The following is an 11748-nucleotide window of genomic DNA, read 5'->3' as shown; positions in this document are numbered from 1 at the left end:
TTTATTAAATAAATAAAGGAGGAAAGAACCAGGCATCACTCTGGTACATGTTCTGCCGGGGATTGAACTCAGGACCTCATCCTTGAGAGGATGGCCTTAGCCACTACACCACCTCCCGAACCACTCTCTGTTCTAACGATGATGATATCAATAACAACTACAACAATAAAAAGGGGGGATATAAAAGTCCTGGGTTCAATCCCCCATGCCACCATAAACCAGAGCTGAGCAGTGCTCTAGTGTTTGTGTGTGTCTCTCTCTCAAAAATAAAATAACTAAAAAATAATAATAATAATAACTATTAAAATATTTATTCATGGGTGGGGGTAGATAGCATAATGGTTTTACAAAGAGACTCTCCTGCTTGAGGCTCCAAAGTCCCAAGTTCAATCCCCATAACTACCAAAAGCCAGAGCTGAGCAGTGCTCTGGTAAAAAATAGTAATAAAATGAAGATTTATTCATTAATGAGAAAGTACCAGACCATCACTCAGGCATATATGATGCCAGGGATCAAACTCAGCACCTCGCATTTGAGAGTCCAGTGCTTTATACACTTTGCCACTTCCCAGAGCTCACAGTGCAGGTCCAGCTCCAGGCCTGGGTTGAGCGGGGGTGTGAGTGCCTCTCCTGGGCTGGGCTGAGGTTGGAGAAGACAGGGCAGGAAGGGACTCAGCAGTGACTACTGTAGCTTTCGCTCTATAGATGTGTGCCTGCTGTGGGCTCTCACTGTGGGGTCAGGGCCCTAGACCCCAGGGACAGCAGTGGAGAGCTCAACCTGTCCCTCCTGACAGACAGCTCAGGCTCCAAAGTCCCAGGTTCAATCTCCTGCACCACCATAAACCAGAGCTGAGCAGTGTCTGGTAGTTCAAATATATATATATATAATTTGCGGGAGTCAGGCGATAGCGCAATGGGTTAAGCACAGGTGGTGCAAACCGCAAGGACCAGCGTAAGGATCCCGGTTTGAGTCTTCCCCCACCTGCAGGGGAGCCTCTTCACAGATGGTGAAACACATCTGCAGATGTCTCTCTCTCCATCTCTCTGTCTTATGCAACGATGACAACAATAAAAACAGTAACTACAATAATAAGGGCAATAAGAAGGGAATAAATAAATATTTAAAAATATACGTATATAATTTGCATGGGAGTAAAAGGGGACCTAGAGAGGGAGAGACAGCTGCAGCCCTGCTTCACCACTCACGAAGCTTAGCTTTCCCCCTGCAGGTGGGGACCAGGAGCTTGAACCGGGGTCCTTGCACATAGTAATGTATGCACTCAACCAGGTGCGCCACTGCCCAGCCCTAAGATTTTTTAAAATTTTTAAATAGTTTGTTTATTCCCTTTTGTTGCCCTTGCTTTGTTGTTGTAGTTACTGTTGTTGTTATTGATGTTGTTGTTGGATAGGACAGAGAGAAATGGGGAGAGGAGGGGAAGATGGGGAGAGAAAGCGACTCCTCTGCAGGTGGGGAGCTGGGGCTGGAACCGGGATCCTTGTGTCAGTCCTTGCGGTTTGCACCACGTGCACTTAACCCGCTGCACTACTACTCGACTCCTGCTAGGATTTATTAATGAAGGAAGGGAAGAGAGAGGGTGGGCATGTCCTGGTCCATACAGTGGCAGAGATTAAACTCAGGACTTCCTGCTCGAGTCCGAAACTATCCACTCTGCCTCCTCCCAGGCTGACGTGGAGTCAATAAATGTCCCAAGTTCCTCTACTGCCGGGAAAGAAAGGGGGGGGGGGTCTCCACACTGGAGGCACTATCACAGCAACACAGCTACACAGCTGCCAGCCCGTGCCATCCAGAAACAAAGCCCTCTTATTCTCGAAACCATCTGAGAACAGTGGCCTTTCATTTGAAGGAAACTTTTTTTTGGTAACACACCCTGATGCAGCCAGACTGGATTGAAGTGATGGGTCACAGCTGGGCAAAGTCCCTTTTGTGCTGCTGCAGCCACTGGTCCAGCGTCCTGGCCTCGGGGTTGAGCCTCAGCGTCAGCTCGATGTTGCGGTCAGGTTTCAGAGCATAGAAGCGGAACATGTTGGCAAGGTCCTTGGCACCGGGGAAGCCGAGCTTCTCGTAGTCCTCAGGGGTTGTCTGGAAGCAGAAGTAGGTTATAAAAGGGCATCCTCAACACCCCAGCCCCTTGTGGCCCTTCACTTCCCATAGGGGCATCACTCAGTGGCCTGGGGAGATAGATGCCTGTCAGAGTACAGGGCTTACACACCTCGGGCCCCAGATTGAATCCCAAGCACCAGAGGTGAGCAGTGCTCTCGTGGCTCACTTTCTCTCTCTCTCTCCCAACCCCTTTTTTTTTTCACCAGGGTTATGGCTGGGGCTCAGTAACTGAGGGGAGCGCAAGAGGTAGAGAGGAAGAGAAAGATTCCTGCAGTGGTCCAGGAGGTGGTACAGTGGATAAGACATTGGACTCTCAAGCATGAGGTCCGAGTTCAATCCCCGGCAGCACATGTACCAGAGTGATGTCTGGTTCCTTCTCTCTCTTCTCCTTTCTCATTAATAAATAAAAATAAAAAGACAACAAGGGCAACAAAAAGGGAATAAATAAATATTATATATATATATATATATAAAGTAAAAAGAAGAAAGACACCTGCAGCATTGCTTCACTTGTGAAACTCTCCTGCTCAGGTCCTTCAGGTAGGGAAGAGGGGCACAAACCCAGGTCCTTCCCCAGGCCTATTTCCTAATAAATTATATTAAAGGGGAGGGGCAGGGAGGGCAAGGCGGTAGCTCACCTGGTAGAGTGCACATGTTTGTCACCAAGTCCAGGAGGACCTAGATTCAAGCCCCCTGCCCCCGCTTCACAGGGTGGATGTTCATGTGATGTGGAGCAGATCATGTCTCTGCTGTTACTCTTTTTATTTATTTATTTATTTATTCCCTTTTGTTGCCCTTGTTTTATTGTTGTAGTTATTATTGTTGTCATAGTTGTTGGATAGGACAGAGAGAAATGGAGAGAGGAGGGGGAAGACAGAGAGAGGGAGAGAAAGACAGACACCTGCAGACCTGCTTCACCACTTGTGAAGCGACACCCCTGCAGGTGGGGAGCCGGGGCTTGAACCAGGATCCTTATGCGGGTCCTTGTGCTTAGCGCCGCCACCTGCGCTTAACCCGCTGCGCTACAGCCCGACTCCCCTCTTTTTTTTTTTCTCTCTCTCTCTCTCTTCCCCCGCTGTCAATAAAACAAATGGCCACTGGGGATGATGGAGCCATGCAGGCACTAAGCCCCAGGCATGAACAATGGTGGCAAAAAAAAAAAAAATTAATTAATGAATAGGGGTGTCGGGCGGTAGTGCATCGGGTTAAGCGCACGTGGCACAAAGCGCAAGGACTGATTAGGATCCTGGTTCAAGCTCCCAGTTCCTCACCTGTAGGGGAGTCGCTTCATAGGCGGTGAAGCAGTTCTGCAGGTGTCTCTCTGTCTCTCTTCCTCTCTATCTCCACCTTCTTTCAATTTCTCTGTGTCTATCCAATAATAAAAAATTAAAAAAAATTTAAAGGCATAGAATGCATTAAAAAATTAATGAATAAATAACTTCCTACTAGAGGGACAAAACCACTGTTCTAGGTCATTTTTTCCCAGTGCAGCTCCAGGGAATGAACCAGAGACCCCACACATGCTCAAAACAGTGAGCAGTCTGGCCGCCCCACCCCCTTCTGTCAGCAGAAGAGAAGAGAAAGGAGACATCAAAGCACCGGTCAGATCCCACTGCCGCCGCCCCCCCCAGGAGCTCCCACATGGTGACAAGTTTGAGCCTGGGTCCCCAGCCAGGTCTTTTTTTTTTTTTTTCTTTATTGGGGAATTAATGTTTTAGATTCGACAGTAAATACAGTAGTTTGTACATGCATAACATTTCCAGTTTTCCTTATACCCCGGCCAGGTCTTGTGCATGGAAAGGCATGCACTCTCCAGGGCGAGCTAGCTCCGACCCCCAAAGCCAGAAGCTGAGCATAGGACACAGCTGTTCATGTGTCTACATGGCCAGAGGGGTGGCCTGGGGCCCTTTCCTGACCAGGAGCCCGCCACTCCAGAGCTCACCTTGGCATCGAACACGGCCTTGCCCGTGTACTTGGAAAGGAGGGCGGCGTATTCCTCAGCCGTGTGCCTGCAGGTGCTGAGCCCCAGGTCCCGGCCCACGTACTCCTCCGGGGTCTTCAGCAGGCTGAGCACCACAGGCCCCAGGTCGCTCACAGACATGCCGTCCATGGGCACGTCACCCATGGGCAGACCTGGTGGCGAGAGGACACCCACCCAGTCAGCCCTGACACCCAGAATCCGTGGCGAGACTGGAAACTGAGACAGGCAGCTGTTCAAGTGGGGCCAAAGGCTAAGACAGGGACAGAAGGGGGTGTCACTGGGAACAGCGTGCTCCATCCTGCCCTGAATTCTAGTGGGAACCTGGGGTGGGGATTTCACACACCACCTGTGCCAGCCCAGCATCATAAGTGAGCAGCCAAGTGGCCAGGGGCCCTAAGCCCAGAACATGCCTTGCTGGGTGAGGCCACCTGTGAGCAGCTTTGTGGCTGGAGGCGGGGCAAGGTCACCTGTGGTGCTGGGAGCCCCCCGGGGAGCTTGAGGGATGCAGCTCCAACCCAGAGACCACACAAGGGCGGCTGCTTACGGCCTGTGAACTGCAAAGGGAGGTGCCAGTGTGTCCCCACCACCACCACCCTCTGCTCGATGCGGGCCTGCCCCCTCCGCCTGCTCTTCTCATTCAGCAAAAGGGGGTCTGGGAGGTGCAGACAAGGCTACATGAAGCAGACCCCCAGTCCGTACAGCCGGCGTCTAAGCCCAGTCTACAGCTTTCCAGCATTGTTCTCCCTCACCCCCATGAAGTCAAAGGCCAAAACCAAGAACCACTGGCTCAAAGGGCTGCATCCCCCCCCCCCACATAAACCCTGCCGCCACTCTATGAGGGCGGAGGAAGAAAGGTACTCACTGAGCAAGTAGCTCTTCCCATCTGGGGCCTTCTGGGGCAGGAAGTAGGAGAGGAGGTTCTCAAAATAGCAGGGCAGCCGCACGCTGGTCATGGGCACACCGATGACCCGGAAGTACTCTTCCACCTCCCCCTTGCCATCGAAGTGGCCAGCTGCCAGCTTCCCACCCGTCAGTTTCCTGATGTTCTCCAGGCCGCTGTAGACCACATAGTGGAGGCCCAGGCGCCTGCACACGTCAGCCAGCAGCTTACCCTGGTGGGCAGGAAGGGAGAAACCACAGGGCTGACAGGGAGGAAAGCTGTGTCTCCAATCAGGGCCAGCTCTCCAACCTGGAACTGAGAGCCGAGCCCTCTCCTCTGTCTCAGAATTTTCACCACTGAACACAGAATTGTGAGTCTGCCCCCCAACGCCCCACTGAACCCCAGCCATGCTTCCTAGTTTGCCTCTGCTTTCTATCTTCTGTGATCCTGACAGGTCATCCAAGCAAGCTGAGAGACTGGACAGTGGGAAATCTCCCACCTCTAATAAAAAATTTTTTTAAAAAGAGGGAGTTGCTGGGGGAAAAACATAATGGTTATTATGCAAAAGGACTTTCCTACCAAAGGCTCCCAAGATCCCAGGTTCAGTCCCCAGCACCACCATAAACCAGAGCTGAGCAGTGCTCTAGTTTAAATAAGTCGAGGGGTCGGTCGTTGGCACAGCAGGTTAAGTGCACATGGCGCAAGGCGCAAGGACTGGCGTAGAGATCCCGGTTCGAGCCCCAACTCCCCATTTGCAGAGGGGTCACTTCACAAGCGGTGAAGCAGGACTGCAAGTGTCTGTCTTTCTCTCCCCCTCTGCCTTCCCCTCCTCTCTCCATTTCTCTCTGTCCTATCCAATAACAACAATGATAATAATTATTATTACAACAATAAAACAACAAGGGCAACAAAAGAGAATAAATAATAAATATTAAAAAAAAAATCATAAAAAAAAATCATGGGAGTGGTCCAGGAAGTGGCACAGTGGTTAAGGAACTAGACTCTCAAGCATGAGGGCCTGAGTTCAATCCCCGGCAGCACATGTACCAGAGTGATGTCTGGCTCTTTCTCTCCCTCCTCCTATCTTTCTCATTAATAAAATAAATAAAATCTTTAAAAAAAAAATCATGGGAGTCAGGTGGTAGCACAGTGGGTTAAGCGCAGGTGGCACAAAGCACAAGGACCGGCGTAAAGATCCCGGTTTGAGCCCCCAACTTCCCACCTGCAAAGGAGTTGCTACACAAGTGATGAAGCAGGTCTGCAGGTGTCTCTCTCTCCCCCTCTCTGTCTTCCCCTCCTCTCTCCATTCCTCTCTGTCCTATCCAACAACAATGACAATAACAATTACAACAATAAAGCAACAAGAGCAACAAAAGGGAATAAATATAATAATAATAAAAGCACTGAGTTTGGTTCACGAATTAAGTCTATGGCTAAAGCAACAGACTCCTGCCATCATCAGTCTAGGAGGGCTACAAGGAAGAGGAGGAACAGGCCTGCCATGGTCTCTGGTCAGGGCAGTGGTCAGCCTCTATCTGGCAAGCTGCCTGCAGCCCCACGCCCACCTGCCTCACCTGCTGGACCTCCTGCTCCTGGCTGCAGTTCTCCCAGTAGTTGGTGACAATGAAGGCGGCATGAGCCCCGCTCAGAGCCTGCTCCATGCTGGCCTCGTCATTCTGGTCTCCCTGCACAACCTCCGCTCCCTGCAGCTTCAGCTCCTTGGCAGCCCTCTGCCCAGGGTTCCGGGTCACCACACGGACTCTGAATGTGCCATCTTTCAGGAGGGTCCGGGCCACTGAGCCCCCCTGGGCACCTGTGAAGGTGCAGAAAGACATCAGGGTGGGACCTGCCTGAGAGCAGGCAAGTGCGTGTTCCACCAGCCGAGTTATTTCTCTGGCTGCTTTATTATTTTTTTTTTCCTTCCTTCCTTCCTTCTTTCCTTGACACCAGGGTTATTTATCACTGGGGCCTGGCGCCTCCACAACAAACCCACCGTCCGCTCCTGGTGGCCATTTTTCCCTTTTCTTAATTTGACAGAACAGAGAAATGTAAGGAGAGAGAGACACCTGCAGTACTTGCTTCACCACTTGAGAAGCTCCCCCCCTACAGGTGGGGAACAGGGTCTCAAATCCAGATATCTGTGCTTAGTAATGTGTGCTTAACCAGATGTACCACTGCTAGGACCCTTAATTATTATTTTTAATATTTTATTTATGGGGGTCGGGCGGTAGCACAGTGGGTTAAGCACACACGGCACAAAGCCCAAGGACCGGAGTAAGGATCCTGGCACCACCAGAACTGAGCAGTGTTTTGGTCTCTTTCTCTCTGTATCTACCCTTTCTCATTAAAATAAAGTAAGTAAAAATATTTTTTAAAAAAAGGAAGAAATGGGGGGGGCAGGCTGTGATACATCTGTAGGAGCAATGCTTCACAAGCAATGAAGCGGGTTTGTAGGTGTCTATCTTTTTTCCTCCCTTTCTATCGCCTCATCCCTCTCCATTTCTCTCTGTCCTGTCAAGTAAAAAATAGAAAGAAAGAAAGAAAGAAAGAAAGAAAGAAAGAAAGAAAGAAAGAAAACCCCACCTGCAGGGCGAAAGCTTCACAAATGGTGAAGCGGGGCTGCAGATGTCTCTCTGTCTCTCTCCCTCACTTCCTCCCCCTCCCCTCTCAATTTCTCTCTGCTTCTAGCCAACAATAAATAAAAAATATCTTAAAAAAAAAAAAAAAGTAAGAAAGAAAGAAAACAGTCTGACTGGAGCAGTGGATTGGTCATGCAGGAACCAAGCCCCAGCAACAACCCTGAATTTTAAAAAAGGGGAGCAGGTGGTGCTACACCTGGTAAAGCATGTTACAGTACAGAAGAACCTGGGTTCAAGCCCCTGGTCCTCACCTGCACCTGCACCTCACCTGTGGGAAAACTTTGTGAGTGGTGAAGCAGTTTTGCAGCTGTCTCTCTCCCTCTCTACCTCACCCTTCCTCTCACTTTCTGGCTGTCTCTAGCCAATAAATAAACATAATAAACAATAGAAAGAAAAAAAGGGGGGCAATTGTTGCCTGGCAAAATATCATACTGATTATACAAATAATAAAATTCACCCCTGAGGCAACAAAGGTCCCAGGTTCAATACTCAGCACCATCATAAGCCAGAGCTGAGCAGTGCTTTGGTTAAACAAAAAAAGAAAGAAATAGGGAGTCCGGCAGTAGCGCAGTGGGTTAAAAAAAAAAAAAAGAGCAAGGACCAGCATAAGGATCCTGGTTCGAGCCCCCGGCTCCCCACCTGCAGGGGAATCAAGCAGTAAAGTAGGCCTGCAGGTGTCTATCCTTCTCTCCCCTTCTCTGTCTTCCCCTCCTCTCTCCATTTCTCTCTGTCCTATCCAACAATGACAATATCAATAACAACAACAATAAAAAACAAGGGCAACAAAAGGGTAAATAAATATTTTTTTAAAAAAGTAAAAGAAAAAGAAAGAAGTATCTACAGGATCAGGTGATAGCTCACCCAGTAGAGTGCATACTTCAACATGTGCAATGAGCAGGGTTGGAGCCCTCAACACCACAGGCTGTAGCACACAGAAGGAAACATCACCATGGAGGGGCAGTGCTGTGGTGTCTCTTGTGTCTCTCTCACCTGCTGTCTCTCACCCTCTAAGGAGGGTGGGGGAAGAGAAATCCACCAGGATAGAGACTCCAGCACAGAAAAAAAAAAAAAAAAATTAAAGGGCCAAGTGGTGGCGCACTTAGTTAAGTGCATTTATTACCCAAGCATAAGGACCCGTGTTCCAGCCCCATCTCCACTGTCTGGGGAAGCTTAACAAGTGGTGAAGCAGGCCTGCAGGTGTCTCGCTCTCTGTTCTATTAAATTAAGTAAAGTTTTTTGGTTGTTTTTTTTTTTTTTTTTTTTTTTTTTTTTTTTTTTTTTTTTTTTTTCTTCTTTTTTCTTTTTTTTGAGAGAGAGAAGGAGAGAGAGAGGAGAGAGAGAGGAGAGAGAGAGAAGGAGAGAGAGAGGAGAGAGAAGAGAGAGAAGGAGAGAGAGAGGAGAGAGAAGAGAGAGAAGGAGAGAGAGAAGGAGAGAGAGAGGAGAGAGAGAGGAGAGAGAGAAGGAGAGAGAGAGGAGAGAGAGAGGAGAGAGAGAGGAGAGAGAGAAGGAGAGAGAGAGAAGGAGAGAGAGAAGGAGAGAGAGAGGAGAGAGAGAGGAGAGAGAGAGCGAGCTGGAGAAAGAATCCCTGGTTGTTTTTTTTTAAAAGGGAGTCTGGCAGGGCGGTAGCGCAGTGGGTTAAGAGGAGGTGGCCCCAAGTGCAAGGACGCATAAGGAAACTGGTTCAAGCCCCCGGCTCCCTACTTGTAGGGAAGTCACTTCACGGGTGGTGAAGCAGGTCTGCAGGTGTCTGTCTTTCTCTCCCCTCTCTCTGTCTTCCCCTCCGAGTCTCTCCATGTCTTTCTGTCCTATCCAACAGCGATATCAATAACAATAACAAGAACTACAAGGAAAACAAAAGGGAAAATAAATAAAATATTTTAAATTTTTTTTTAAATAGAGATAAAGAAAGTTAAGAGCTATCTGCTGGAGAGCAGTGCTTAACTCTGGCTTGTGCTGGTGTGGGCGACTGCACCTGGGACTCTCAGGCGACAATCTCTTTGCATAACCATGATGCTACCTACCTCTGCAGAGGTTTTCTTTTTTTTTTTTTTTTACATTCTGTGAAGTTGTTTTCAGAGCTTTGAGCTGCTGCACTCAACTCTGCTCCCAGGTCCGGGGTCCGAGCTGGAGGGGCTCTCAGAGCGGGGAGGGGGGAGTGTCTCTCACCTGTGGCTCCAAACACGACCACCAGCTTCACGTCCTCCATGGCGAAGAGCGCGGGTCCGAGGGGCCTGGAGGAGGCAGGGGCGCAATGGGACCAAGGTCGGAGGGGTGCCCACCCGAAAGTCGCGGGTGCGCACAGAGGGGGCTGGGCAGCCCCACGACGCACCGCCCGACTCTTTCCCTGCACCCGGACCCCCACCCTTGGCCCTACCGCCACCCGGGAAGAATCGCGGAGGGAAAGGGGGCCCCTGACCGTGCAGACAAGTCCACCGGAGGGGCCAGAAAGCCTCCTAGCAGGTGCCGCCCCCGCCCGCAGCTGCAGCTGCAGCCCCACCCTGGGCACAGTCGCTGCGCCCCCAGACGGTCCTCCCGGGGGCGAGGGGGTCCCCGGCTGCGCGCCCCCATCCCCGCAGCCCCGCGCCTCTGCACTGAGCTCCCCCCGCACCGCAGATGGTTCGTCCTGACCCCCCCACCCACCGGGCAGGTCTCTGGCCGCCGGTCCCGCCAAGAGAAGCGCGTCTGCAAAGCTGAGTCTGGGGCGCATGCGCTGAGGGCCCCGGGGAGGGGGAGGGGACGTGGGGGGAGGGGGAGGGGACGTGGGGGAATGGAAGTGGACGTGGGGGAGGGGTAGTGGACGTGGGGGTAGTGGTCGTGGGGGAGGGGTAGTGGACGTGGGGGAGGGGTAGTGGACGTGAGGGAGGGGTAGCGGACGTTGGGGGGAGGGGACGTGGGGAAATGGAAGTGGACGTGGGGGAGGGGTAGTGGTCGTGGGGGAGGGGTAGCGGGCGTGGGGAGGGGTAGCGGACGTGGGGGAGGGGTAGCGGACGTGGGGGAGGGGTAGCGGACGTGGGGGGAGGGGTAGCGGACGTGGGGGAGGGGTAGCGGACGTGGGGGAGGGGTAGCGGACGTGGGGGAGGGGTAGCGGACGTGGGGGGGGGTGGGGGAGGGGTAGCGGACGTGGGGGAGGGGTAGCTGACGTGGGGGAGGGGTAGTGGCAATGGGGGAGGGAAAGTGGACGTGGGGGCGGGCGGGCTCCCACGTGGGGGCGGGCGGGCTCCCACCCGGGCACCCGAGGGCGCCCCCAGGCCTTCCAGTCTCACCCCGCCGCCTGCGCAGCCCTGGGTGCTGCAATGGCACCCAGCTCTTTGTGCAGGACCCAAAAGCGAGTTACTTGCAGAGCAGGCCCAGTGTGCTCATTCGTGCTTGGAGGGGAGCAAAGGCCCCAAACATGTCCCTTTGGCATAAGAATCAGACAAGTTAGGGAGTCAGGCGGTGGCTCAGTGGGTTAAGCACACCAGGTGCAAAGCGCAAGGATTGACAGAAGGATCCCATTAGCCCCAGGCTCCCCACCTGCAGGGGAGTCACTTCACAGGCGGTGAAGCAGGTCTGCAGGTGTCTATCTTTCTTTCCCCCTCTCTGTCTTCCCCTCCTATCTGGATTTCTTTCTTATCCAACAATAACAATGATAAACAAGGGCAACAAAAGTGAAAAAAAGGGCCTCCAGGAGCAGTGGATTCCTAGAGCAGGTATTGAGCCCCAGCAATAACCCTGGAGGCAAAAAAAATAAAAATAAAAATAGGGCAAGGGTAGACAGCATAATTTTTATGCAAAGAGACTCTCATTCCTGAGTCTCTTTTGGAGCCTGAGGCTCCAAAGTTCCAGGTTCAGTCCCATAAACACCATGAGCCAGAGCAGAGCAGTGCTCTGGTAAAGAAAGAAAGAAAGAAAGAAAGGAGAAAAGAAATGAGTGGTCCAGGAGGTGGATAAAACACTGAACTCTTGGGCAGGGGAATTTATATAATGGTTATGCAAACAGACTCTCTTTCCTGAAGCTCCTAAAGTTCCAGGTTCAATCCCCTTCACCACCATAAGCCAGAGCTGAGCAGTGTTCTGGTGTCTCTCTCTCAAAAATCAATAAATAATATTAAAATAATAACAATAATTTATAAAAACACTGAACTCTC

The 11748-nt window shown here is 51.3% G+C and overlaps 1 protein-coding gene across 1 annotated transcript; it reads right to left on the bottom strand.

Annotated features, from left to right (window-relative positions):
* Positions 1-1838: 1838 nt before the first annotated feature.
* NMRAL1 (NmrA like redox sensor 1) lies at positions 1839-10344 on the bottom strand. Its single transcript, XM_060172458.1, has 6 exons — positions 10262-10344; positions 9788-9852; positions 6557-6795; positions 4965-5214; positions 4064-4254; positions 1839-2100 (listed from the first exon to the last, which is right to left on the bottom strand). Exons 2-6 carry the CDS (start codon positions 9825-9827, stop codon positions 1921-1923), a joined length of 900 nt encoding a protein of 299 aa, XP_060028441.1. The 5' UTR covers positions 9828-9852; positions 10262-10344; the 3' UTR covers positions 1839-1920.
* Between the last annotated feature and the right edge of the window lie 1404 nt (positions 10345-11748).

This window comes from Erinaceus europaeus, chromosome 15 (assembly GCF_950295315.1).
Source record: "Erinaceus europaeus chromosome 15, mEriEur2.1, whole genome shotgun sequence".
NCBI lineage: Eukaryota > Metazoa > Chordata > Mammalia > Eulipotyphla > Erinaceidae > Erinaceus > Erinaceus europaeus.
Note: the sequence above shows the minus strand (reverse complement) of the source record. Positions and strands in the feature narration are given on the sequence as shown.